Source organism: Pinus tabuliformis, chromosome 1_2, assembly GCF_031772625.1.
Source record: "Pinus tabuliformis cultivar Carrire ecotype Pingquan chromosome 1_2, CPIR1, whole genome shotgun sequence".
NCBI lineage: Eukaryota > Viridiplantae > Streptophyta > Pinopsida > Pinales > Pinaceae > Pinus > Pinus tabuliformis.
The window spans coordinates 1,281,123,976-1,281,149,919 of NC_142298.1; the positions used below are offsets into that span (position 1 = coordinate 1,281,123,976).

Below are 25,944 nucleotides of genomic sequence, written 5' to 3' on the forward strand. Positions count from 1 at the left end.
CATGTGCCTAATGATTTGATTGTCCCTATTGGCCCTTTTTAGCAGCTTATCCAAATGCAAATTGACCCTGTCAAGCCATATTTCTCTATCCTCTTCAATCTCCTTTTCAAGCCTTTGTTTTGTAGTCAAGGTGGTTGGGGTTTCTTCCTCTTGCATTACTGATTTGCCTTTGTCACATTGCCTCTTTTCTTTGAGAAGTTCTAGCTCCATGAGGACCTATTTGTCACTTAGCTGCTAGTTCTCTTGGTCAAGGTATGAAATGACATACTTAGCTCTTGCCAAGTTGTCCATCAGTGCTTCTATCTATGCATCTTTTTCCTTTATGATTATATTTTCATTTGTCACCTCATCTTGAGCCTCCAAGTTGACTATCTTAATGCCATGATGAATGTGTGGCTGTTCTAGTCCATCATGTTCCATCAAATCAAATTTGCTTTCCTCTTCATCATTGAGGCTTTCACCCAGCATCTTTTGCTTCCCTCTATGCACCCACTGCACCTGTTGTACCTATTGTGTTGATGAAAAAGGCAAAGCCCCTTCCATAGTTTGTGGAGCAAGCATTTTCCTATGAGTTGATGAAGAAGGCAAGGCCCCTTCCACATCAGGTGGAGTAAACACTTGCCTATCCACTGCAAACAACTTTCTAGCCCCTCTTTGATATGTTTTGTAGGTTTCTGGCTTCTCAACAACTTTAGTCTCTTTAGCCTTCTTACTTTTCTTTACTTTGGCACTGCTAGAAGGCCTTTCTGCTTCTTGAGGCACCGATGGAGGAATTTGACGACCATTGAAGATGTCATTGGCAATAAATGTATCCCAGGAGATGTTTAGGAGGTTGAGATGACATAGCACAATAATCTTAATCAAGGAATAGTGATAAATACTATTCATCTACTGGGGGTATGGCCTTTTCTGTACAATGTAGGCCATCTTCTCAATGTTCCTGAATAAGAAGTACGGGATGTTCAACATTTTCACTCTTGTGAAGTGCATAAGAAGCCTAATATGATAGGTGTATAATCTGGAAAATCTACCCTCACATGTAAAATACTTCATAATGATCCTCATCATAGGGGCATACTTGTCGTGAAGGAACCTGAAAGGAAAGGTCCTTTTCTTTTCATTCCTGTACCTAGATTTGATGTATGGCTCATAGTAGTGCTCATCCAAATCTTGTGCTTTATACCATTTTTCCCCCACATTTGAAATCCTTATAGCATTAGTAATGATGGAGGAGGAAACTGTAAATGTCACCCTGGCAAGAGTTACCTTGTTATCATGGAGATTTTCTACAAAAACCCTGGTCAACTCAGGATGATGTTGAACTCTTTGCACCTGCTCACAAAACTCATAACATCCCAGATGCCTGAAACAAGAGACAGTCATAGGGAAAGCCTCTAACTCTCGGATGTTTGATGGTTCCTCTCTGATAATTCTGCCTCCCTTATGTGGTTTTCTCTGATGCTAAGGTTCATCTTCCATGTTTTCACTGCCACTGTTTTCCTCCTCCTCATAATCTTTATCCTCTTTATCCATGTTTTTGAGCTTGAAGCTTTAGAAACCCTAGAGAAGGTAATGAGGAAGTGAGTTATGGTGAATAGGGATATGGGAAGGGGAGAGGAGTTTGTGTGATGTAGGATGAGATATGTCTGATGTGAGAGTGAGAGGGGGGGTATTTTTTAATAGGGACTATTTTGTAAGTAGGGGTTTAGGGATTTTGTTTGGGGACTAGGGTATAGGGGATAAGTGTATTTGATAGTAGGGAATAGGGAATAGGGATGATATTTATGGATATAATAACAAGATGTGGGAATGAGGGATATGACAACAAAATGTGGGAATAACGGATATCTTCAAGTTTCAAAAATTACATTTTTTATTAAAAAATTGAGTGCCCAAATGGCCAAGCTCAACTCCAAATTCCATGCACCCTGCAGCCACAACACACAAGTCAAACATCAAGCCAAACCAACCCAAGGAGGTGTATAATGTGCACAATGCGTCGAAATATGTTATGAGTGGTAAGTATTATAAATAAATATGTTTTATTTTTCTTCTCTCATATGGGATAAATCCCATTCAGAAAAGTGTGGTCATCTATATATGTTGTGCCCTTGGACTTGTCAAAAAACATGACGGTGATTGGCATGAACTGAGCGCATACTCGTTGGAGAATTTTAGTGGAAAAAAAAATTCATCTGCAACAGTGACCACGAAAGGAAATAATATCAGAGCCCATGTGGGCATCTTCCCAAGGGAATTTTTTTTTTTTGAATGATCATCTGATACATAGAGGCTAGGGGCACTGCGCGTAGCCCTTTGGCACTGTGCATAGGGTCATCCTCAAGTTTACATCAATGAAGGACACCCAGCATTGGGAGGCATTGACTGGTGATGAGAAGCACTTCATCACTCACATCCTTGCATTCTTTGCTGCCTCTGACGGGATTGTTCTTGAAAACCTGGCTGGGCGTTTCATGAAAGAAGTTCAAGTTCCAGAGGCTCGTGCATTTTATGGGTTCCAGATTGCCATTGAAAATATTCACTCAGAGATGTACAATTTACTGTTGGAAACATATGTCAAAGATCCTAAGGAAAAGAATCACCTGTTCAATGCAATTGAGACAGTTCCTTGTCTGGCAAAGAAAGAAGATTGGGCTCTCAACTAGATAGAGAGTGTTGAAAGTTTTGCAGAAAGGATTATCGCATTTGCTTGTGTTTAGGGCCCTTTATGGTTGGAGTTTCTGCACCATTGGTCTTTGTGGGAAGTTACTTTGGCTACAAGAAATCTGCAATTGAGGATCCAGTGAAGACCAATAAAATCCCCTGGAAGATTCTAGTGCAAGCTTGGTATATGTGTCCCATTTTCTCAATACAAATGGAAGCATTTTTCCTTTTTGGAGCTGTATTAATTGAACTGTTCTTCATATTAACTTCAATATGGATGCATCAGTTCTACTATATATTTGGGTTCTTGTTCATTGTCTTTGTGATCCTCATTATTACATGTGCAGAGATTTTAGGTAATAGAAAGGAGATCCCGTGGGAAAATAAAGGACATCTAGGGAGCATTGAGTTTTTGAAGGAGATGTGGCAGTATTTGAGATTCCTAGGAGCAGATGGCAAAATTTCTTAGCCATAAAATCAGCAACAGTTTCAACATCCCAGATTTCCAACGATGACACCTTCAGCAATTCAAGTGCCAGCAAACCAATTCTTATATTTTAGTGTGATTTTATTTAATTCTTAAATTTTAATTTATTTTATTTCACCACATAAACATATGTGGTTGTTTGTTTTTTATTTTTTTTTAATTTTGATTCCTATTTTTAGGAAATCAAAATGAATATGTAATAGGGTATATGTAGGATGATTTTTGAAGATGTAAGGGGTCGATTTTTTTTCAGCAGAGGGAAGCTGCTATTGGACAGTGTAAAGCTTAGATTTTTTTGAATATTATTCTATTGGAGCAGTCTCTTCCCTTTAAACTTAGGATCCATCACGGTGTTCAATAAGCAACATGTCCTTCTTATAAATTCATTTTCATGCTTTGTTTTTTTTGCTAATTTCGTTACAGCGTTCTCTAAGGGAAGTGTTAGGAATCCATCCATGCACGATGCTCCTTTCACAATGATTATGTTGTTTAATGTAGTAGTTATCTTTTCAGAATCCATCCTCTGTTAGATGCTTTGTTGAGTAATCATGTGTTTCTCTTTCTCCTAAAGTTGCCACTGTAGATCCATCCCCTGATTGATGCCTGCAGGGCATCGGCCTTTTTCCTCTTTTCTTCTCTCACTACATCTTTAATCTAGCTGAAAATTATGCTTACTTTGCCCAAGTTTGCTGGTAGAAACTAGCCTCGATTCCATAGCCCAATGGTCCCTTTTCTTGTTGTTTTCGACCCACAATTTTCAACCAAATCCTCATTCTTCATAGCTAGCCTATGATTCATTTATTTCAGCCACCGTCAGTTGGCAAAGAGAGAACCCTCTCTGGTCTAGCAGGGCTAGATGCCAGATCAAAAGTTTGGTCTTTGGTTACCTCAAAATTGCCTCTTCTCAACCTTGAGGTTCATTCTGAGTGCTAACAAAAGAAAAAGAAGATCCTCAAGCCCACATGACATGTCACCTTTGGTGCTCTTCGAATTCTTACGTAGATGATTCCATTCATCTCTATCTTTTCTAATGAACCCTCGCAGGTGCTGCAGCCAAGTGGTACATCGAGCTTCCTCAAAGTACTTACCATGACTTTAACTCTTTAGCCATGGCTTTCCTCACGCATTTCCAACTGCCAGTTCGCTATGAAACTGACAACTATTTGCTCACATCGCTTAAGAAAGATACTGCGACACACATCTCCAATCACATCCATGAATGGAGACGTAGATGTCGCCTGATCAAATTCGAGATTGTTGAATAGTTTCTCACCGAATGGTTCACTAAGTCATTCGTGGCCCCGATTTCTCACGATATAGCTATGGGTGGGTGTGTTACTGAAGAACAAGCCATTTCTCGTGCCTATTACTTAGATCTTGTTTACTCTCAGTCTAGCACTTTGTATGAGTTATTAGCCAATGCTCTATGACCATCATCCACTCCCACAGCACCAAAGTCGCAGGCTACACCCCCTGTGGATGGAGTTCTTGGTTCAGTGTCCTAGACCCCTGCTAAAGCTTCTTCCAAATAGAAGTCGGTCTCAAACACTATTTCCAATAGTTCTTCGTAGAATCCACCTGGCCCTGGTAAAACATCAAAGGTCCACATTGTCTAGTCTACCGCAGTGGACAAATTATCGAAAGGTAAGAAGAAAGGCAAAGGCAAAGGTAAGGTTGATGCCCCAAAATAAGGTCCTCCTAAATCATCTGCTAGTGAATCTTAACAACAAAAACCTAAGTATCCATGCCTCATTTGTGAGGAGGATCACTATACAAAGTGTTTTCCCTGATGATCCAAAGTTAGTCATTTTCTCAAAGGGACCCCAGCTATCTTAAAAGAGCCATTTCCGTCTCTGCAGACCTAAATGGTAGACCAACCTCAATCTTTTTCTCCCTCAGGATCTCAAGAATTCATGATGAGTATGCCTATTAATGTGGCTACTAGATCAAAAGATTACCAAACTCCTGCTCTGACAGCCAGGAAAGAAAAAGAAGCCACCCCTTCTTCTTCTGCCCCGAGTTCTAGCCCTCTTCATATCGAGTGCCCTAACTTTGATTCCACTATACAGCCACCCTCTCTAGGTGTGCTAAGGAAATCCTCGTACAATCCCAATGCTTGAGCTACTCAACACTATAATATTGTTGAATATTTGGCTCAAGCGCAGTCAGTTATGTCAGCTCTCGAGGTGCTCCAAAGCTGCCCATCACAACAAAATATTTGTTGTCGGCTATCAGGGTTATTGATCCTATCGATTCCAATTTGATATGTTTTGATCTAGAGAACCATGTTCCATGCCTGCCTCATCAGATTGCCTTTCTCATTTAGGTAATCATCAATGAGAAGACCATCCACAGGACTGTCATCGATGAAGGTGCTTCCACCTGCATCATGTCAATCACATGTTAGAAGGCCATTGGTTATCCTTCTTTGAAACAATCCCCGAACACTTTGGAAGCTTTTGATGGGCGGGATTTGTGACCCTTCAATGTCCTACCTAACCTTTCCATTACTCTGGAAGGAAAGACAGTGCAAGTCGAAGTAGAGATTGTTGACGCTAGTCTCAACTATAATCTTCTACTCGGTTGGAGCTGGACCCATGCCATGCATGCTGTAGCCTCCTCCCTATTCCATGTGATTCATTTTCTCCATCAAGGGAAGATTGTCACTGTCGACCAGCTGTCCCTTTTTTCCTCTTCCTCCTCAAATGGCAATGTTTCATACATCAAGCACACTGGTGCTCCCTATGAGAGTGTGGGAGCAGGTATTTTTAAAGATTATGCCTTAATGGGAATTTTTCCACTCCCACCTCCTCATGTTGCCTCTGTCAACATGATCTCGGTCAAATCTGGCCCTTGGGTCATACCTTCACCATATCTTGTTGATACATGGGGTGAGGTTATGCCACTTGGTATTGTCGAAATCAATTACCTGGAAATTGTTTCAGCCTTAGGTTCCGCATCCTCTGATTCTCCTATTTCGAAGACCCCTCTCGATACGTATTCTCAATCCCAATGGCTTAGCGATTTGGAATCTCTTGATCACTTAGCCGAGACTTTCCTTGCTAAAGAAGGTATCATGGAAGTAATGTCTCTCAAGGAACCACCTTGGACCGATACTCATCATCGTTCCTCATTCCTACCTCGCCTGGCGGTCACATATACTAATCTCGAAGGGTTCTCTTCTTCGTTTCCTTCCCTCCCACTTTTGCCACTGGTCATGACTCATGAAGTATGGTCAGAAAGAAATTTTGGTAATGTTACCCAAGCGATGCCGATTTTTATTTCTATCAAGCCTGGTATCGTTGAAAATGTCCATATTGGGGTATCTTGTTCTCTGGATGAGATCAAGACTTATACTCGCCTGTTTCAAGAATTCTGTGATGTGTTTGTGTGGTCCTACGAAGAAATGCCTGGCATTGATCCTAGCATTGTTATGCATGAAATACCAACTTATCCTCACGCGAAGCCTGTCCACCAATGGCTCCACCCAGTGCTCCCTAGGAAGGTCGCCGCTATCAAGGGTGAAGTTGAAAAACTTCTCAAACCTAGCTTCATCTATCCCATCCCTCTTATAGATTGGGTGTCAAATATTGTCCCTGTGATGAAAAAACAAGGCACCATCTACGTTTGCATTGATTATCGTGATCTCAATCGTGCCTTTCCTAAGGATAACTACCCTACTCCCTTCATTGATTAGATCATTGACAAATGTGCTGGGAGAGAAATTGTTTCCTTTATGGACGGTTTTTCTTGTTACAACCAGATTAACATTGCACCGGCCGATCAAGAAAAGACGGATTTTATCTATCCATGGGGTACATTCACGTACACAAATCTCCCTTTCAACCTCAAAAATTATGGGGCTACATTTCAACAGGTAATGTCCTATGCGTTTCACAATATTCGCAACATCATACAGCCTGTTGGACACCTAATCCTCCAAGGGTTGGTGTGGAAGCTGAACAGGAAAAACTAGTCCAAGGGACCAATTCGAATATGAAACCACGGGTCACTCCCATGTATTATAAATATGTATAATTGTGAATAAGAAATATAATCTCATGTTTATCCTTCCTATTTTGCCTCTGCCATGTATGTGTTTAACATGGTATCAGAGTAGGCGAATTCTGACCCTTCTCCAATTTGAGCCACTGGTTTTGTGGCCTCCACCTAGGTATTCATGTTCTAGGAATGCATGTTCTGAATTTCAGTCTTTCCATTCTGATTGTAATTCTCTATCACTTTATTCTCTGCACATTTAATGCCCTCTGCTATTTTTCTAAGACTCTGCTACACTAAACACTCCCTCATCATGAAATAGGTTGGTCATAATAGTGTTGTGCATTCTCACAATGCAGGCTTAGTTGTTATTTTATTTTGATTAATTGCTTGGCCGATAGACAGGCCGCCTGGTGTTTGAATCTGATGCAATATCATTTGTTTAACTTGGTAGTTGAGAAGAAATGGGTTGAGGAGTGAGATTGACTGCCTACCTCTTGCCTACCCACTTGCCTCATATTCTCTGCCTTATTACATAGAGATATTTGGGAGTCACATTTGGGATTTTGCGTGGATCAATACGCTTCGTATTCGATTCCATTGGCTTCTTCTCCTTGTATCTAGACACAATGTCATTTAGCAATGAATGTAGCTACCAGCTCCATGATCACGACCCTTCCATCTTTGGGCTTTCCTCACACCTACATAGCCCAGTCGACACCCTATGCAGTTGAGAGTGATTTACTATTATCACATTAGTGTCCCACAGTAAATAATGTTACCTCTGCAGTTCGCTCTCTATTCATTTTTATTACTCTCTGTGACCATATACATTTGGATACATTTGAATGCATTTTCAATTGGTGGCAAGTGTCGAAGGTGAGGCATAAAGAATAAATTCTACCACTCACATGTAGGAGGAAGCACACAGTTCGTTGGAAAAGGATTGTGTGTTGCATGGTCCACATTCCACTATTGGCTTCATACCACTATCAGGAGGTCCACAATCCACATACTCTGCTACAAATGCATCGAATCCCCTCTGCAACATTAAACGTTGTGCCTCTCCTGGTTCATTACCACAGAGTTAATGTTGTCTCCATAATACTCTCGGTTCATATTAACGCTTTCCATTAGCTACATTGTAGTTGGACATTGTTGGAAGAAAAACACTGAGCAACCTTTGAATGTTGGTCTTACCGTTTAGGTTTCAAGGGTTGATGCTGCTCTTGACCTCAGTCATACACAAAATATTGGAAGGATGATAAAATCTCATTTCCCATATTCATAGTTTATTGTTGTTTCACTAAAGGAAGGCATGTTTAACAATGCCAATGTAATATTCGGGACAAAGTTCGTGGATTGAGTATCTATTGTAACAAGAATGGTGCCAGAAAAACAAAAATATGAAGAATTCAGAGGGCAACTCTGAGAGGAGGCCATTGAAGGAGAATAAAGTGATAGAGATCAAACAAGTGCTTCTAAACTATTAATCGAATCAAATCTCCACCTGCTTGAACAGAAGTTCAAGTGTTAATTTTCATGTGTTGTTTCATTAGGGATATTGTTGTGTGCATTACTAATCTGAAAGAAATGATTGAAGATACTATTCCTTCTCGGAGGTCTATTGTAAAGATCTTAGATTTACATGCATTGTGATATATGTATTTGGCAATATAGTTTGTTAGTTTTTATATGATATATGAAAGTTCATTTGTTGTTGAGAATAATCATATATCATATAGAAATTGGTTATAAATATAACTTCGTTTCTGTAGTTTGTTTGTCATAACATCAAGTACATACTTTTTGATGTTAACATCTTCCGCAGTCACTAAGAAAGTTTGAATTCTTTTCTCACTTGCCTCTTGTCTGAAACATCCGATTTATGATATGGGTTTGTTCACTTTGAAACGAAGGAAGCTGAAAACGCAACCATTGAGAATGTTAATGGGATGTTGTTAGAGGGCAAGCAAGTATATGTGGGAAAGTTCATTAAACGGAATGATAGGATTGGACCTTCTGCCGATCAAAAATTCACCAATTTATATGTCAAGAATCTGGAAGATGATTGCATTTGTGAATCTGGAATAAAAAAATATGTTTTGCAAGTAGGCTCTAGAACTGACAAATTTCATTTGCAAAGAAAGTAGAAGATTGGCTCTTCTTTTGCACAATGTGAGTAGTTTGAGAAGTAAGTACATTAAAGAAGCAACTCATTTGCTGCGTTGAAATTGGTACTAGTCTATCTGCTACAATGACTTGGTGATATTGGTATCCTGATACTCATCTAATAGTTGTAGCTATTTATCATTTTATAGGTCAATTTGTAGTTGAAGATAACTTCATTTCTCTAATTATATTGGTTTGAAATGGATCTAATGGATGATGTATTGAAACTACTAAATAATTTAATACATTTCACTGTTGATGAGATGGTTAAGATCAACAAAACCTCTCTTTCCAATATTAAAATTTGTCTCCAAAATGCACAGGTGAATATTGAGTTTTTGCATCTTGAGACAAAGCTACAACAAGAAGAGCTACAACATGATGCAGAAATTGAGTCTGCACTTCCCAAGTCAGTCATCAGACCTTGGGAAGAGCTTGTCCATAACAAGCACAGAACTAGTCTTGGATATGACAAGGACGTGTCCTTTCATATTCAAGATTACTTAAAGCCCATCGAGTTTCAAAGTGATGGATTCCTTCATGACAGTTCACTTTCAGCTGTTCTAGATTCTACCCCTCTTCCACAACAATAGCAATAGATTGTGAAATGCCAACAATATGATCGAGTTGGCCACATGAAAGATCATTGTTTTGATCTTCATCCATGTAAGAGCTATCATAAAACTAGTCATTCTTCAAATAGATGCTTCAGAAACAAACATCCTGCAAGAAAAAAGATTCATCTTGGATGGATTTCTTCTTGGCAATGGGCTTCAACAGCCAAGAAGATATTTCGCTCATACAACAGGATTTGTTCTTGAATATTGAAAATTCTTGCAGTTGAGATCTCTTCATCTTCTCACCTTGTATCGAATAGGGGGGGAAATGATGGTCATCTACAAGCTTCAAAGCCACATCAAGCGAGCTTGAGAAACAACCTGCCAAACCAGATTCAGAGTTGTATCTAGAGAAAAAGATTCCCCTGAGCATGCCTTCAGTGGGTGATATCTCTTCAAAGAATTGGGGATTCTTCCTCTAGCATAAGACTTCAGCTTCTTGCCAGTTTTGGAAGAGTTCCAAGAATTTCATTAAGAATTCCAGAGTTGTTGGTAATCCTTAAACCATCACAGGATGAGACCTCCCTTTCATGGTTTAAGGTTTCCCTATTCAAAACATCAGGAGCACTTCCTCTAGCAGAAGACCTCAGCTTCATGCCAGATTTGGAAGAGTTTTGGGAACTGCACTAAGCATTCGAGTATTGGTGGTCATCCTTAAACCACTCACCTTATACCAACATTTCAGAGAGCGAATTCAGCCTAGTGCTGCCATATATTTTTGCACATTTTGTATTACAACTCTCTTCTTGGACTCATACATACCCCTTCGGATTAAGCGAGGAAATGTTGGACACCTAATCCTCTAAGGGTTGGTGTGGAAGCTAAAAATCCAAAGGGAGTCCAAGGGACCACTTGGAATATGAAACTAAGGGTCACTCCTATGTATTATAAATATCTATAATTGTGAATAAGAAATGTAATTTCATGTTTATCCTTCCTATTTTTCCTCCACCATGTATGTGTTTAACATAGCCTTACTTAGATGACCTTCCCACTCATTCTCATAAGTGCCAAGATCACCCTGACCATCTTCGACATATTTTTCTTTGTTGTAGACACTACAGCATTCAGTTAAACCTGCATAAATGTGTTTTATGCGTAGAATCCAGGCAACTCCTTGGCTTTATCGTGACGGTATTCACCTTGATCCTCTTAAAGTCGAGGCCATTGTAAATTTACCCCCTCCATATTCATTGCACCAACTCTAGAGCCTGTAAGGAAATGAAAATTTTCTCCGTCGTTTTATACCCAATTATGTTGGGCTAGCTACAGGATTTACCTAGTTGCGCAAACAAGGAACACCCTTTGCCTAGGATGAGGTTTCCCAAAAATATTTTGATGATCTCAAGGTTGTCCTCGTAAATGCTCCTTTGTTGCATCCCCCAGATTATCATCAAGATTACCTCCTTTATCTAGCTGTAGCCCCTAGCACCATTACTATGGTATTGGTCCAAGATGACGATGAAGACAAAAAACATGTTATCTACTACCTTAGTCATAATCTCCTCGACACTGAAATGCGTTATGCCTATGTTGAGAATTTTGCTTTGGCTTCCGTCCAAGCTATTCAATGCTTTCGACACTACATCCTCTTATGCACTACTACTGTGATTTCTGAATGTAACCCCATGACCTACATCCTGACTCATCAGTTGTTGGGGGGAAAGTATTCTAAATGTATTGTCATCCTGCAAGAATTTGATTTGGTATTTACTACTACCAAGTCTAATAAGTCGCTAAGTTGATTTGTTCCCTTCCTTCTAAGTCTCTCCTTACTAGTGCAGATGAACAACTCCCGGATGAGATCTCTTCCTGATCAGCATCCTTGATCCATGGTATAGTGATATCATCGTGTATCTCCAGATGTCCAAGTTTCAGTCTGCGTTGACTAAGGAAGATCGACGACAGATTTGGCATCACTCCCAACCCTACTGTATTATTGGCGATACTTTATACTGTGTCGGTGTCGATTCAGTTCTTTGTCGATGCCTTACTCTTGAGGAGGTTGAGAGAGTTCTTAATGACTGCCACTCCAGGGCATGTGGTGGTCATATGTCTGGCTATGCTACCGCTCAAAAAATCCTTCATGCTGGTTATTTCTGGCCATCCATTTTTAAGGACTGCATCCTTGTTGTTTTCAAGTGGCATGAATGCCAAATTTACCAATGCAAGATGTCACCTCACCCGCTCACCTACAACCTGTCATTACCGTTGGTCCTTTTTCCAAATGAGGCATCAACTATATGACATGTAACCCTCGTTTGGCCACGGGGCATGGCTATATTATTGTTTCTATGGATTATTTGACCAAATGGGCTGAAGCAATGCCTACATACTCTGCAGAAAGTAAAACAGTGGCTCAATTCCTTTTCAATCATGTTATTTCTATGTTTGGCATACCTCAAGCCATTGTCACAGAACATGGCTCCCATTTCAGAGATTACATGATGGCTGAGCTGGCACCCGCGTTGGGTTTGCACCACGATGGTTCAACCCCGTATTACCCTCAGGCCAATGGCTAAGTTGAAGCCATGAACAAGGTTTTGGTTACAATGCTTCAACGTACTATTGGGATGCACAAGTCAAATTGGCATCTAATGCTATTTTTAGCACTATGGGCTTACTGAACCTCGACCAAAGACGCCACTAGTTTCACACCATTCCATCTAGTCTATGGTCTAGAAGAAACATTGTCGATTGAATGTGAGACGTTGACCTAGATTGTCATTGATGTTAATATGGCAATATTCTGGATGAGTAAACAATGATGTGAGGCCAAGGAGAAGTAGATTAGATCCATGAAGAAACAGGAGCAAGAAGCCATGAGGAGAAACCATAGGAAAGCCAAGACAGTCAAGCCATTGGAGAGAATATCGAAAGTCATAGGAGCTATCAAAGCAGAGCTATCAAAGAAGAGAAAACCATAGGAAATCCAAGTAAGTGTAAGAGCGGGAGATTGAGGAGGAGCCATATCAGGAGTATCGCATGTAATATATGCCAAAGAAGTTAACAGAGGAGCCAAAAGAGCAAAGGAGTATATAATATCGGCAGAAATCAAGAAGACGGATGAAGAGTGAATGCACATGGTTATATTCCAAAAGACAGGTTTGTAATAGTGGCAGTGGTTTTCAGGCGGACGCTAGGTGGTAAATGGTATTTAGAGGAGAGCGACTGATTCCATTAACCGAGTGACACATAGCACGAGGGTGGAAAGGTAAAACCACTTTATCAGGCAAGTATTCTCCGTGCTATTTGTCCACCCAAGATCTCTTATAGTCCTTGGATCTAGTGTGAGTTAATCTAGGGTGGAGAAAGAGCCTGATAAAGGTAAGCATCGATAAATGCGCCAAGGCTATGGAAAAGTGGAAAATGCAAGTTCTCATGTGTTTGTGTATATTCCCATTATACGAGGGTTATAATAGAATTAAAGGGGATAAAGGGTTACGGGTTAAGTCCGCATTTACCAAAGCTAATAACGAAGGAGTATATATATATATTATATAAATGTGATACAATACACGGGCCCAAGGTTTCCATTGTAATACACTTTAAAGTTACATCGCATCCACCATATCGCAAGCCTTTTTAAATCCTTGCCACATTAAAATGTCGATTGCGATACGTATGTGGATCCACTGCAATGTTATAACATGCGCTATTGTAATATCGTGTTCGTCAGAATATTGCAAGCCTTGTTAAAGTTGTTGCCACATTGAAATCCACTAATTCCGTTATAATTGCGGACCCGACTACACCATTATAGCATGGCTTAATCAAATGTCGCATCCATGGTAATGACAATGTACAAAGGAAAGTCAATCCAGGGATTGCGATAAGGGTATGGACCTAACAGACTTATTAATACATGCTTAAAACTTTAATACCATATCGAATCCGCTCCGTCAGCAGTTGGGAATTGGCTATGTTATGTGTGAACCTCCGAAAGTGGGGATTGCGATTAAAGGATGACGTGGCATGTGGGACCTGTATATGGTTATAGTCTCTCTTATATGGTTTCCGTGAACAATTAATGTATATTGTATGAATATTAAAGAGGGCCTCTCTGATATTTTTTAATATGCAACACTATTGTAATTTGGCCTCTCTTCTACATTAACGTGTCCTGTGTGTATTGATGGATTTGAAGAGACAGAGGAAGCTGAAGAGTAAGCGTAGAGGAAGCTGAAAGATCAAGAAATTGTTGAGGAAGCCAAAGAGCCAACGGAGAAAGGAATCCAAATGTCAGGGGTATCAGGAATATAAAAGAGAGAACAAGGAAGGTTTAGTGTAACTGGCAAACTGTAATAAAATAAAGGAAACTGAAGCTCTGGTAGAAATGGAAGAAATAGGAGGACAGAAGTAAGTCATAGGCCTAACAAGGTTGGGAGCAAAGCATTACAACCAAATAGATCTTGACATTTTACAGCAGAGGGTTGGAGCCCTTGAGGTTGGTGCTCTGGAGGTTGGAGCCTCACAAAGAGTCCAAGTTGGTGCTTGGCAACTGATTGAAATCATATATATCTATATCTAGATATATATATATCTATATATATATATATATATATATATATATATAGATAGATATATATCTATATATATATATATATATATATATATATATATATATATATAGATATAGATAGATAGATATTGTAAAGATCACATTATTAAAAGCATCTATTCCTGTTATCTATTTATGTGTTCCAAATATAAATGTTTTTAAATGATAAAATTAATAATTGAAAAAGAAATACGAATTCACCCCCCCTCTCAGTATTTCCAGCAATTGCTATCAGAGAAGGCTTCTTCATATCAACCTAACAGCTTCAAGAGGGGTTCTTAGTCATAATGAGAAATCAAGAAGTGTCAGGAATACCTCCTTTGTTCAATGGCACAAATTTTGGTTTCTGGAAAAAGAGAATGTCCTACTACTTAATGTCCCTTGGACTTGAAGTTTTCCATTCAGTCTTAAAGGAGTACATAGCTCCTTCCACTCTTCCAACAGATCAAGACGAGAGGAAAGTCTATGTTGCAAATGCAAAAGCCTTAAATTCCATCACTAGTGGAATCACTGATTCTGAATTTACAAAAATCATGAATTGTAACTCTGCCAAAGAAGTACGGGATAAGATAATTAGCTTATACGACGGGGACTCCAAAGTCAAGAAGGCAAAGCTTCAAACTCATAGAAGGCAATTTGAAAGTCTGAAAACGGATGATGAGGAAGATATTGCATCATACTATCTCCGAGTAGCTGAAGTGGTCAACTCTCTTAAAGGATTGGATGAAAACATTGAAGAAAGCACCATTGTTCAAAAGCTCTTAAGATCTCTCCCAGACAGATTTGACACCAAAGTAAGTGGCATAGAAGAAGTGAAGGATCTAGATACTCTCAAGATGGATGAACTCCATGGAATCCTCATTGCCTATGAGATGAGAAAAGGTTTCCCAAGTTCCAAAGGTGCAGCATTAAAGGCCTCAAAATCAAAAAAGGGGAAAGAAAGGAATGTCAATAGTGATGACTCCAATGTTGAATCTAAATTGGCACAATTTGTATGAAGACTAAAGAAAGGATCTAAGCTAAAAGGTAAATACCCTCTTATTTGTTTCAAATGTGGAAAAATAGGTCATTATGCTACAAAATGTCCTCATAAGCATGATAGTGATGTTGAATAAAATTCTAAAAGGATGGTATACAAAAACAAAGGGTTCAATAAGAAGAATTTCCTCTTTAAGCAAGATGAGTCTGATGAGGATGAATTTTTAGTCATCAACAAGAAATCAACTAACCAATTCCCTCACCACAAAGGAGGTAATGAAGAATTAGATGAAGAAAATGATCATGCTGGAAGCCAAGAAGTATTATTCATGGCATTCAGAAATGATGATGACTCAAGGCTAGATGGAAATGTAGATGAATTGTTAATAAGTGCCATTGAAGAAAATGAGAAATTACAGAATATAATCATTTCTCTCAAGGTAGAAAATGAGGAAATAGAAAGAAGGGAAGATCTCTTGAAAAATAAGCTAAAAGAAAAAGAAGAAGCTTGTGAAGAACGTGAAGCCGAAATAGTATCTTTGAGGAAGGAATTGGAGCAAGTTAAAAAGGGTTGGAAAAGCTCTCAAATACTTGACACTATCCTAAATAATCAAAAACCTCAACATGACAAATCTGGAATAGGTTTTAAAGGAGAATCATCAAGTGCTAAGAATAATGCGAAAAGTTATGTCGACATACTTTCCAGCAACCCAAAAGAAGAAAGATTAGTTCATGAAAGGTTCATCCCAGATCCAAAGAATGAAAAGAGAGTAAATCCAAGGAAGAATGTTGATTCGAATCATGGTTGTTACAACAGATACAAAATAGTATTTCATCAAAGGCCCATCTCAAATCCAAAGAATAAGGTGGGAGTAACTGCAAGGAATAATGTTGATTCAAATCATGGCTATTACAACAGGTACAAAACTATCTTTTTTGGGCATTGTTTTCATTGTAACAATTTTGGACATCAAGTTAGACATTGCATGGCTCATAAGAATGATGCATCAAAACTGAAGGATCAAATAAACAAACCATATGGCCCCAAAGGTCAAGGACAAACCAAAACCTATAATTCTTTTGATCCCTTGGCCAAATTTGATCTGATTTGCTCATTATGTAACAATAATGGACACAATGAACAAAATTGCCCACTCAAAAGAGGAAAAGCAAGAAGTGAGAATCCCAACACGGATAAATGTGGCCTAGCTCTATGTGCTCAAAATGATGAAAATCATTGGTTTGTGGATAGTGGGTGCTCCAGACACATGACAGGGGACAAAAGGAAGTTTGTCTCATTGAACAAAAAGGAAGGAAATGTATCCTTTGGAAGTGGATCTACCAAAATTGCTGGAAAAGGAACTATTACTCTTATTAATGGAAAAGGAAAAGCTCAAAATGCTTTGCTAGTAAACAGGCTCAAACACAACCTCCTGAGTGTTAGCCAAATCTATGATCAAGGACATAATGTTGTCTTTAGCACCAAAAACTGTGAAATAAGGAACTCTTCCTCAGGGGAACTTGTGGAAAAAGGGGTTAGAACACCAGACAACATCTACATTCTGAACAAGATTCAAGAAGACAAATGCTACTTAAGTCAAACAGATGAAAGTTGGTTGTGGCACAAGCGACTTAGACATACGAGCTCCCATAACTTGATCAATATCAGCAAGATTAAAGTAGTATGAGGCATTCCAAAGTTATTAAAACTGAATCAAGGAATATGTGGTCCATGTCAACATGGAAAGCAAACCAGAACCAGCCACAAGACCAAGGAGTTTTCTGCACCAAAGCCTTTGGAGATCATCCATGCTGATTTATGTGGACCAACTAGAACTTCAGCACTCCAAGGAGAAAGGTACTTTTCTTTATTTGTTGATGACTATACTAGAATGATGTGGATATATTTTATAAAATATAAATCTGAAGCATTTGAGTGTTTTAAGAATCTTAAATCTCTTGTAGAAAATGAAAAGGATTCAAAGATTAAGTGCCTCAGAATAGATAAAGGGGGAGAATTCATCAAAAGAATTTAATGAATTCTGTAAAATACATGGAATTAAAAGATAACTCTCTACTGCCAAAATGCCCAAGAAAAATGGGGTAGTTGAACGAAGAAACCGAACAGTTCAAGAAATGGCTAGAACAATGTTAATAGCAGCTGACTTATAGCCAAAATTCTGGAGAGAAGTAGTTGAGACAACTGTCTATACCTTGAATCGAACTCAATTAAGACCAAATAATGAAAAGACTCATGAATTATGGAAAGGAAGACCTACTTCAGTAAAATATTTTAAGATTGCTGGAAGCAAGCGCTTCATAAAAATCAATGATGGCTCACCAAGAAAGTTTGATTCTCAGGTTGACGAAGGGATATTCCTTGGAAATTCTACATGGAACAAAGCCTACAAGTGATACAATAACTGACTACAAAAAATAGTGGAAAGCATTGATGTGAAGATTGATGAAGACCTTCTAGAGAAAGAAATTGAAGAACATGAAGTTGATCCTCTCATTGAAGAAGAAGAACCTAAAGAAGAAGGAAAAAATCAAGAAATACCCAAGGAAAAAGAACCATCTCAAACTCCTTCAAAGATGAAACTTCTCCAAAAATATCACCTGGAAGAGCAAATTATTGGCAATATAGATGAAGGGATGCAAACCCGAAGAAGGATGACAAATACACCAAAGAAAAATGATATTGCTCTTCTATCCATGAGAGAACCAGAAACATTTACTCAAGCATGTAAGGATCCTCATTTGGTAAAAGCCATGGAAGAAGAAATGTGTCAAATGGAGAAGAATGAGACATGGGAGCTGGTACCTCGTCCAAAGGACAAAAACATAATAGGAACCAAGTGGGTGTTTAAGAACAAAATGAATGAAGATGGACAAATCATCAGAAACAAGGAAAGGCTTGTTTGTAAAGTGTTGGGTCCCTATAATACCAGTTGTACCCCTTATTAATATTGTTGTGCCCCTATTGTCCCCATATTGTTATTACTGTGCCCCATAGAATCCCTCTATTGTTATTTTTGTGGCTTTATATTATTATTTTTAGGTCAGCTAAGTTATATTGTGACTCCTTAGACTCCTATATATAGAAAGGGGGTTTTGTCATTTGAATCATCCAAGAATTTTTCATTTATGTAATGTAAAGGAGGTTGCCCCCTCGAAGAGGCTGAATTCTAAGGCGTTGATCTATCTTTTCTATCTTTTCCTTGAGCTGGTTACATAACATTTGGTATCATTTGGTATGTCAAGTAAGCTAAGAAGGATAATAAATTATCACCAAAGTATTATGGTCCATACAAGGTGTTGCAAAAGATTGGTACTATGGCATACAAATTGGAGCTTCCTGTAGCTTGTCGATTGCACCCAGCTTTCCATGTTTCATGTTTAAAGAAGGTTATAGGCGATAAGCTCCTAGTTCAGACAATATTGCCAGAACTTGACGAGGAAGGAAAAATTATATTGGAACCAGAAGCAGTCGCAGAAACAAGAACTCGACAGCTATGAAATCGATCAATTTCATAATATCTTATCAAGTAGAAGAACTTATCTGCTGAAGATTCCACATGGGCAGATGAGAATTTTATACAGAAGCATCCAGAACTACTCAAGCGTTGAGGACAACACTTTTTTGAAGGAGAGGGGCATGTTGGGTCCCTATAATTCCAGTTGTACCCCTTATTAATATTGTTGTGCCCCTATTTTCCCCATATTGTTATTACTGTTCCCCACAGAATCACTCTATTGTTATTTTTGTGGCTTTATATTATTATTGTTAGGTCGGCTAGGTTATATTGTGACACCTTAGAATCCTATATATAGAAAGGAGGTTTTTTCATTTGAATCATCCAAGAATTGTTCATTTATGTAATGTAAAGGAGGTTTCCCCCTCGAAGAGGCTAAATTCTAAGGCGTTGATCTATCTTTTCTATCTTTTCCTTGAGCTGGTTACATAACATAAAGGCTATTCACAAATTGAAGGAATTGACTTTGAAGAAACATTTGCACCAGTAGCTCGTGTGGAAGCTATTAGGATGTTCTTGGCATTTACTTGCTCAAAGTATCAAATGGACATAAAATCAGCATTTCTGAATGGGGAACTCAAGGAAGAAGTCTACATGGAGCAACCAGAAGGGTTTAATCTAACAGAAGGAAAAGAATTTGTTTGTAAGTTGAAAAAGGAATTATATGGGTTGAAACAAACTCCTAGAGCTTGGTATGCAAGATTAGATCACTATCTACAACAACAAGGCTTTAAGAAGGGGGTGGCAGGAAGTAATCTCTACATAAAGATAGATGAGGATAAGTTACTAGTCACACTTGTTTATGTTGATGACTTGATTTTTGCTAGTAATAATGATGAGATGAGCCATGAGTTTTCTCAAAATATGTCAAAATAGTTTGAGATGTCAATGATAGGAGAGTTATCTCACTTCCTTGGACTACAAGTATCTTAAACCACGGTAGGCATGTTTATATCTCAAGCCAAATATCTTAAAGACATGCTTAAAAGATATGGAATGGAAGATTGTGCACCCATGAGCACATCTATGACCACAAGTCGCAAATTGAGAAAAAATGATGACTCCCCTTTGGTAGATGCAACTAATTACAGGTCAATAATTGGATCCCTTTTGTACTTAACTGCTACGAGACCCGACATTATGCAAGAAGTAGGAATGGTAGGAAGATTTCATTCAGCTCCTAAACAATCTCATTTGTTGGATGTGAAAATAATTCTCAAATACCTGAAAGGAACTCCTGATTTCAGTCTCTGGTACCCTAAGAGCTCAACTCTTACTTTCACTGCATACACCGATGTTGATTGGGCTGGAAAAGTCAATGATCGGAAAAGTACTAGTGGAAATGAATTCTTCTTTGGAGACTGTTTAGTATCTTAGCTCAACAAAAGATAGACATCCATATCACTATCTACAACTAAAGTAGAGTATATTGTTATGAAACCAGCTCAAGAAAAATATAGAAAAGATAGATCAACGCCTTAGAATTCAGCCTCTTTGAGGGGGCAACCTCCTTTACATTACATAAATGAGAAATTCTTAGATGATTCAAATGACAAAACCTCCTTTCTATATATAGGAGTCTAAGGAGTCACAATATAACCCAGCCGACCTAACAATAATAATATAAAGCCACAAAAATAACAATAGAGGGATTCTATGGGGCATAGTAATAAAAATATGGGGACAATAGGGGCACAACAATATTAATAAGGGATACAACTACAATAGTAATGGGGTAATCACTAGTATTATAGGGACCTATCATGCCCCTCTCCTTCAAAAAAGTGTTGTCCTCAACACTTGAGTAGTTCTGGATGCTTCTGTATAAAATTCTCATCCTCCCATGTGGAATCTTTAGTGGATAAGTTCTTCCACTTGATGAGATACTCTGAAATTGATCGATTTCGTAGCTGTCGAGTTCTTGTTTCTGTGATTGCTTCCGGTTCCAATATAATTTTTCCTTCCTCGTCAAGTTCTGGCAATATTGTTTGAATTGGGAGCTTGTCGCCTATAACCTTCTTTAAACATGAAACATGGAAAACTGGGTGCACTCGAGACACTGCAGGAAGCTCCAATTTGTATGCCATAGTACCAATCTTTTGCAACACCTTGTACGGACCATAATACTTTGGTGATAATTTATTATCCTTCTTAGCTTGCTTGAGGGACATTTGTTTATATGGTTGTAGCCGTAGGAATACCCAATTGCCTACATCAAAACTTCTTTCACTGCGATGTTGATCTGCCTGTTGTTTCATTCTATTATGTGCCAACACGAGGTTATCCTTTAAGAGTTGGAGGACTTGTTGTTGATGTTCAATGTGATGTTCCACTGCTTGAACCTTAGAATTTTATCTTAAATATGATGTGATGGATGGTGGCTGATATCCATAAAGTGCCATAAATGGGGTCATTTTTGTTGCTGTATGGAAGGAAGTGTTATACCACCATTCAGCCAGAGGCAACCATTTGACCCATTGTGTCTGTTTATCAGATACAAAGCAACAAAGATATCCTTCCAAACATTTGTTTACTATCTCAGTTTTCCCATCAGATTGAGGATGATAAGATGAGCTATGAGCTAACTGAGTACCAAGACAAGAAAATAATTCTGTCCAAAAATTTCCAGTGAAAATGGGATCTCTGTCACTTACAATAATCTTTGGGTTTCCATGTAGCTTTTGAATTGTTTCCATAAATGCAGTAGAAACTGTACTGGCTTTCAATGGATGTGATAATGCACAAAAGTGTGCATACTTGGTAAGTCTGTCAACTACCACCATGATGACACTCTTTCCCTCAGACTTGGGTAAACCTGTGATAAAATCCATTGAAACCTCCTCCCAACGTTGGCTTGGAATGGATAAAGGTTGTAATAGACCTGGGGTCTTAATTGTTTCAACTTTATTTTGTTGGCAAACCAAACATTCCGCCAAAAACTTTTGAATATCTAATTTAAGGCCATCCCAAAAAAATTCCTTCTTAACCCTGTGGTAAGTTTTTAAAAATCCTGAGTGCCCTCCTAAGGGAGAAGTGTGCAATTCCATAAGAATCTTTTGTTTGAGTTGCGAATTCTTACAGAGGTATAAGCGATCTTTGTACCATAACGAATCATTTTGCCAGCTAAATGTATCAGATGTACTGGAATCTTGTTGTAACTTTTGAATAAGTGCCCACACTTCTTCATCATTCTTCCACTCCTCCCTTGCTTCATTTATCCAATCTGGTTGGATAATAGAAATGGCGCACAACAATGCTTCCACATCCTCATCCTTTCTTGAGAGTGCATCTGCCACCACATTTTGCTTCCCTTTTTTGTAGATGATTTCAAAGTCATAACCCAACATGACCCACTTTTGTTGCTCTTTAGAGGATAATCTTTGTTCTAAAAAGTATTTAAGGCTATCATGATTCGTTTTTACCTTGAAGTGTCTTCCCATTAGGTAGGGTCGCCATTTCTTAAGTGCATGTAGTATTGCCAACATTTCCTTCTCATAAATAGCTTTGTGTAAAAACTTTCCCTTGATTGGACGACTTTCAAAAGCAATGGGTCTTTCATCTTGCATTAAAACAACACCAATTCCATTTCCTGAAGCATCACATTCCATAATAAAGGTTTTTGTGAAGTTTGGTGTAGCTAAGACCGGTGCTTGGCACATTGCCTCTTTAAGATGTTCGAAGGCCTTTGTTGCTTCTGGAGTCCATGAAAATGTATCTTTCTTCAATAATGTTGTTAGAGGTGCTGCTATTCTCCCATAATTCTTAAAAACTTGCGATAATACCCTGTCAACCTGAGAAATCCTCGCATATGCTTTATGGATGTGGGGATTTTCCATTCCTTAATGGCTTTAATTTTGCTAGGGTCTACCTTAACTCCTTCATGAGATACAATATGACCCAGATATTCCACCTCTTGTACTCCAAAGAAACATTTGGATCTTTTTGCATATAATTGTTTCTCCTCCAATAGTTGTAGCACCCTGTCAACATGTTCAACATGATCCTTCCAAGACTTGTTGTAGATTAGTATATCATCAAAAAATAATAACACAAATTTTCTAAGGAAGGGTTTGAAAATGGAATTCATCAAACCTTGAAATGTTGAAGGTGCATTGGTAAGGCCAAAAGGCATGACCAAAAATTCATAATGACCCTCATGAGTTCTAAATGTTGTTTTTGGAATGTCTTCAGTCTTCATTCTGATTTGATGATATCCTGAACGAAGATCCAACTTGGTGAAGTAAATTGATCCATGCAATTCATCCAGTAATTCATCAATGACAGGAATGGGAAACTTATATTTAATAGTGAGCTTGTTGAGCTCCCTATAATCCGGACACATGCGCCATGATCCATCCTTCTTGTGCACCAATACTACTGGAGCAGAGAAAGAACTTTGACTAGGTTGAATTATACCAACCTCTAGCATTTCTGCAACCATACGTTCAATTTCACTCTTTTGGGCATAGGGATATCTGTACGGTCTGATGTTTGGAGGAACACTTCCTGGAATCAGATGAATAGCATGATCATGATCACGAATAGGTGGGAGACCTTTGGGAGTCTCAAATACCTTGGAATGATTGTTCAAGACTTTTTGGAGATCTGGAGAAATAGATGATTCTGATGTGGAAACATCTAGCGAACATAATTGTGCAATTACACCTCTTTGTTCCTTTTTTAGAAGCTTTGTCATACCGTTAGAGCTGATTATCTTTCCCATTTTCCCTGCAATACCCATTAATTCAACTTCCTTTCCTTCCGCAGAAAATTTCATGAAAAGCTCTTGAAAATTAAAAGCTATTGTACCCAAGGATTGTAGCCATTGGACTCCTAGTACAACATCAGCACCTCCCATTGGAATGGAAAGCATTGGGCTAATCAATACATATTCTCCCATGGATAGCTTGATATTATGGCACTTTCCAGAGCAATTTATCGTTCCTCCATTTGCAATCATCACTTGACACTCTGGTGCTGGATATAGGAAGCAATTCAATTCCTTTTCTACCTTACAATGAATAAAATTGTGGGTACTTCCTGAATCAATCAACACTATTACCTTTTTCTTCTTGATTTGTCCTTCTATCTTGATGATTTGAGGAGTGGTAATTCCAACCAATGCATTACAAGATATGGTCGGATTCATTTCTTCTTTATCTAGGCTTTGTTCCTGGAGTATATCCTCTTCTTTTGACTTTTTTTGCTCCTTTTCTTCTTCCTCTTCACAATCTACGTAGAATAATTTCTTCTCAGCACACTTATGACCTTTAGTGTATTTGCTATCACAACTGTAACAAAGCCCTTTTGCTATTTTTTCTTCCAATTTTTGTGGTGTCAACCTATAAGTTGTGGAAGGCTAGGGGTAACAACACTTCCATCTTTATAGTTGTGACGGGTATGCTTCCTGGTTGCCATAATTTTGCTTTCCATTTTTCTTGCTAACCTGAATGCCTTCTCTAATGAATCAGGTTCCCAAAGGTGAACATCATGTTGGATATTATCCTTTAAAGTCCCTATGAACACATCAATCCTATGCTCCTCTGGAATATTTTTTACCCTTATGTTCAATTTTTGGAACTCCTCAATGTGCTCCATTATTGAACCCTTTTGTTTGAGACTTATCAATTGGCTAAAAAAGTGTTGCTTTTTGTATCCTCATAATGTGCTATCAATTCTTCCATAAAAATTGCCCAAGTGATAATTTGTTTACGAGAGCAAAGCCATTGATACCATACAAGCTGATTTGGTTCCAAATATAAAGTTGCAATACGTATCTTTTGTGTGTTTTGCACATTATTGAGATCGAAAAATTGCTCCATTTGTAATATCCATGTTGTGGGATCCTTGCCATCAAACTTCCTCATATCGATTTTTGGAATATGGTGGGTCTTCGATCCAACATTAGAGTCTATGGAATCATGATTAACATTTCTTTTGTTCTCATCATGAGTTTCCTTTACTACCCTTTCACCATTAGTGACCATTTCTTGTGGCAACTTATTCATATGTATCTTCAATTCTTCCATGTCTGTCTTCAAATCTATCTTCAAATCGTCCATCTTAGCTTCCACGTCATTCATCTTAGCTTTTATGCCTTTCTTTAAAAAATCCATCTTAGCTTCTATGCATTTCTTTAAACCATCCATCTTAGCTTCTACATCTTTCTTTAAACCATCCATCTTAGATTCTGTTCCTTTTTGTGCAGGTGACACTTGTTGCACTTGGTCTCATAATTTTGATATATCATGTTTCATTTCTTCCTCTTCTTCATGAGTCATGCTAGAGCTTTCAAGTTGCCTAGTAGGTGTTTGCATTTTCTTTCCTCGAGGCATCAATTACCGATAATAATGCTTTACTATGCCCTTTGAATTCCTTCAAACTAATTTTTCAAACGAATCTTATGCAAAAATTTAAAAAAAACTACACACCTTTTTTCACTTTGTAGGAGCCTGATATTGAATCTAATGTATATCTGTAATTTCAGATCATCCAGTTTTTAAATTGCGACTTGTAGTAGCCCTCTGCGTCCTCTTTCCAATGCCACTAGTCTGATCCAAATTGGATTCTCCAAGAAAGAGTTATGCTCAATCTCCCACAGTGACCAGATTATAGACTAGTTCATTAGAGCGAACTTGTACGACGTGCCATGAGTCACTGTTTCATCTTTTGGCTCTGAAAAATATATACAAGAAACTACAGTCTGTCCTCTTTCTGTACCTTCTTACGAAATTTCAATCCAATGCTCAGAAAGAAAGTTATGATGATGTTCCCCAGGTCAACTGTTTGGAATGTAATTCAGGAGTTTGCAAAAAGGCCAACTTCCTCAGATCATATCTCCGCAAATATAGCGCGAAAAGCTCTGTAATTTGGACCCGAGATTCAGGACAATTTCTTCTGAAATGGGTTTTTTTTTTAGCTTCTGAAACG

General features: G+C 38.4%; 1 protein-coding gene across 1 annotated transcript; it reads left to right on the forward strand.

Annotated features, from left to right (window-relative positions):
• Positions 1-2,354: 2,354 nt before the first annotated feature.
• LOC149210903 (ribonucleoside-diphosphate reductase small chain A-like) lies at positions 2,355-2,666 on the forward strand. Its single transcript, XM_089399137.1, has one exon. It carries the CDS (start codon positions 2,355-2,357, stop codon positions 2,664-2,666), a length of 312 nt encoding a protein of 103 aa, XP_089255263.1.
• The last annotated feature ends 23,278 nt before the right edge of the window (positions 2,667-25,944 follow it).